Source organism: Rosa chinensis, chromosome 1 (genome assembly GCF_002994745.2).
Source record: "Rosa chinensis cultivar Old Blush chromosome 1, RchiOBHm-V2, whole genome shotgun sequence".
Lineage (NCBI taxonomy): Eukaryota > Viridiplantae > Streptophyta > Magnoliopsida > Rosales > Rosaceae > Rosa > Rosa chinensis.
The window spans coordinates 13,923,334-13,927,423 of record NC_037088.1 but is presented as its reverse complement, the minus strand read 5'-3'; the positions used below and the strand labels follow the sequence as shown (position 1 = coordinate 13,927,423).

At 35.5% G+C, this 4,090-nt stretch overlaps 1 protein-coding gene across 1 annotated transcript; it reads left to right on the top strand.

The window, feature by feature from the left end:
- Positions 1 to 3,292: 3,292 nt before the first annotated feature.
- On the top strand, positions 3,293 to 3,688 carry LOC112201725 (sigma factor binding protein 2, chloroplastic). Its single transcript, XM_024342637.1, has one exon. It carries the CDS (start codon positions 3,293 to 3,295, stop codon positions 3,686 to 3,688), a length of 396 nt encoding a protein of 131 aa, XP_024198405.1.
- The last annotated feature ends 402 nt before the right edge of the window (positions 3,689 to 4,090 follow it).

The window sequence follows — 4,090 nt, the reverse complement described above, 5'->3', positions numbered from 1 at the left end:
TGGACCTCCTCACATAGGTGGGCAAACTCAAATATTCTGACAATGAGTAACTAGTTAAACCACCTAAATAACTGGCTAACTATCGCTGCATATCAATTGAATTCTGACTAATAAACCCCCACTTTAATAAGAAAAAATAAAGCTCAAGTGCATTTATAAATTACACAACACAACTAAAAGAGTTTTGGATTAACAAAAATAATGCCCCAAATAAATTTTTAAATCCAGTCATCAAAAAAAAAAAAAACAATTAAAATCCTGTGTTATACTTATATATCGATCTTAAATAAATACTATTAATCAAACTAATAATAAGTATAGTATTTCTTGTCAAGTTGACCATGTTGAAATTATCGGTGCGAGTGTGACTGCGATTAATGAATACATATGGTAGACAATAACAACGAACTTCTGGATATAATTTGCACATGGAGATGACTATCTCGAAGGTCAAGTCAAGATGACGATCATCCAACATGACTTCTTTTTCCAAAGGGAAGCACCGTTTATATAATACAAAAAGTACAATCAAGGATCCTTATTTTCTTTTACAAAATAGTGAAAATAATAGCTCTGAATAAAACAAGAAATCCAATTCAAGAGCATTGGATGGTTATGCTGTCACCACGTAATCAATATGGTTGGCAATTGTGAAGACTATACTATGCAAAGACTAGAAAAATTTGCGTCATATGTACAAGTGTGAACATATATAATTTTATGAGAAACTAATTTTATAGCAGATTATTTGACTAAAATAAAATGCTTGGTGGATAGAAATCAAACGTAAACTTGATGTCTTGCTCTTAATGTCTTAAATGTTTTTAGTTTTGATTTGCTTAGTGTAGGCTGGTCAAAAAACTTCTCTTTATAATTTTCTTTCTTGTATTATTAAAAAAAAAAATACACAGATAATAAAAATGTTGAACAAAAATCCATTCAGAGAACTACAAAACCATCGTATCAAATTTCTTGTAACGGAACAAAGAGATAAAACAGACTTCTGGATGGATCATGTTGGTAACGTGGAAATGATCCAAGCTAAAAAACAAAAGTGGAAATGATCCAAGCAAAAAAACAAAAGTGGAAATGATTTCTTAATGCGAATGAGTCTGATTCCTTAAAGTGAGCCAAAGAGCTCAGCCAAACCATGTAATCACCAGAAGAAAAAAACTCAAAAAATCTATTGTGGACCAAGGTGCAGGTGGACCACAGTTAGATTGCCAGCGAGCGTGTGTGTTGCTCACAGACCAAAAATATGCCTGGGTGCAGAAAACTATACTCAAGAAAAACCAAAAGCGGTTTGGAGCCAAAATTATGTTAATATTGTCTTAGATTTTATCTCCTACTTGTGTCTACTCAGATAAGGCTTGGCACTTCTTCTTTTTTTCAAACCATACCCCATTTTTTCTTTTTGTCATGTACATGTTCATTGTAAACACAAAGACAAATGCAAAAGATAGAGAATGATGTGGTTTGTCAAAGGAATAGGATGTCAATTTCGTCACGATTTGTGTGTGTTACGTTCATCGTAGTTTTCAGTTTGCTTCTAAAATAGTCTCAATTTCATATAATGGCACTGATAGCATGTAAAATGTTCACCATCTATCTATGCAATGAATCAAACCCCAAGAACATTCTGAACTGATGTGTAATGAGTTGTTACGAATGAGTGATGCATGATGATAGTTCCCTACAAATAGCTACTAGTTCTTTGGGGCTTGCTTCCTCCACTAAAGATGATATGAACATTATTAGCGTTTTACTGTTCAGCCAATCACATATGTATCTAAATTTAAAGGTTCAAAATTTCAAAAAAATATTTCTATGTCTAATTTAATTTGTTCTCCACCCTCAGAAAGACATGATTGGCCGGCGTTTCCTTGATCGATTAGTGATCAAAAGAATGTTATTGTTCATAGGTTGGTAAATTTCTAAAAGAATAAGCAACCTTTTGGCCTCGTCTTCCCATTTGCATGAGTGTTTTTACAGTGGCCATGTGCATGACAGAAGACAGGTGGGATGTCGTTCACAAGAAAGATAGTGCCAATACAATTATAGACTTTTTTTTTTTTTTGTCTTTGTTAGGGTTTGGGAGTCTGGTCATATACGTACGTTGTTGAGCCTTGTTTAGGTTGTTATTTCTGGAAACTATATTTTCTAATTCAATGCATTCTGGTTATCAGGTTCTGAAAGATGATGAAATGATTCGTCATACTGTTGGTGGCGAAGTTGTATTGTGACACTTAACATTGCTTAACTTTTAATGTAGCTCTATAAAGATGATTTAACCAACAAAAAAATAAACGTCAACCGTACATTTACATATGTCAGTGAGAATCTAACACATAAGTGACATAACATTTACAATGTTAAAACTATAACTTACCAATAAGTCACAGCTCACCAATAATAAAAATAGACTTAAGCATCCACTGAACACGAACCCAATATGGATCAAAACTAGCAACTTAGTGGGGAGTTACCTAATGAAAGTCATTAATAGTGATAAACCCGTAATTATATATCAAATAAGAATGTGTCATGGAACTGCAGACGCAACCATTGAAATGGATACTAATTTTCAATTACTAAAATCTTCCTCTAGAAAACTAAAAAGAGATTTGTCTGCAATTATCAGTTTGCGTGCACATCAAAATCAAGATATTGATATACTAAAACTTGCAATAAATTAGTGGATCACATTCTTGTATTAGAGAAAAGGATTAGGATCCCCATCATCAGTTTTCTAAAAACATGTGACTGATAAACTATCTAAAAAACATAAAAAACAAAGAGACCAAACCCAAGTTGGTCAGATTTTAACCCACCACACCACATTTCCACAAACCTACCCTACTCCCTAAGTCACCCCACCAATCAGCACCAACCACGTCTGAGATTCCAGACTCCACGAAACCCTTTCATTTTCAGTCATAGGAGGCTGCGCACATGACCGTTTATCATTACTTGCTTGGTTACATTGAACCTTAATTTAGAATATATGCTTTTAGAAATTATGGTGGCACAAAATATGAAAATATCTTCTACGTCTGCAATTTCCTGTAACATTCATCTTTTTCCTTTCAATTCTCTCCTTCCTCGAAACTCTTGGCATGATGACCCCCCAAAAGTCTATTTCCGTACCTTATCCCAGTAAGCAAAGTTGGTTATATATACACCCACGTTCATGCTCAGTCTCTGCTCAAAGATTCACTCTTTCCCTAAACGTTTGTTCGTGCACTTTTTTGCGTCCGCCACCCGTAGTAAGTGTTTGATAAATTGTTTCAAAATGGATATGTTGGGGGTGAGCAACCGGAGCCCGAAGCAGAGCAAGAGAAGCAAATCGTCAAAGGGAGTGAAGGTGGTGTACATATCGAGCCCCATGAAGGTTCAAACCAGTGCCTCTAAGTTCAGGGCGCTTGTGCAGGAGCTCACCGGCCGAGACTCCGACGCCGAGCGGTTCATGGAGACCAACGGTGGTGGTGGTCACCGTCATCAGAATATTCCTGAGTTTTCTCATGAGCAGCAACTGAAGGCCGCTGATGGTGACCATCATGTATTCCCTCACCATCAGATTCCTTTCTCGAATTCGTTTTATGAGTTTCCGAATTGCTCCGACTCTTTGTTTGAACCGTTTACTGGGCATTTTGAGCTCGATGTGCTCAGAAGCTTTGATCAACTATAAGTCTTACAGCTAGTATTCCTTTTGTAATTAGCGGTAACTATACACTTTTTTTTTTCATTTAATTCCCCAGAGGCTTATGGTTTCATAAATAAATTAGTACGTTCGTTTGATACATATTTATGTGGCCGAGCTTAATTAATAAAAATTTCTTATATTAAAACTTTAGAACTTGAAGAGAAAAGTGGGAATGTCGCTACTTTCTAACGAAAATTATAAGAAGCAGTTATGGTAGCCGGAAGAGATGGATTATCAAACAGAAGTTATGATCAGTTTTAGCTCTACAGTTGGCTCTGAAGGGCAGCACTAAAGTTTTAGCTCCTGAGAGATACCATCAGAGTTTTCTCTTCTTCATTCTGTTCTCTAGTGATTGGATAAATGAAATAGTTAAAAAGAGAATTGTGC

Bases quoted from the DNA above. Each gene is read 5' to 3' on its own strand.
- LOC112201725 (XM_024342637.1), top strand. From the start codon at position 3,293: ATGGATATGTTGGGGGTGAGCAACCGGAGCCCGAAGCAGAGCAAGAGA.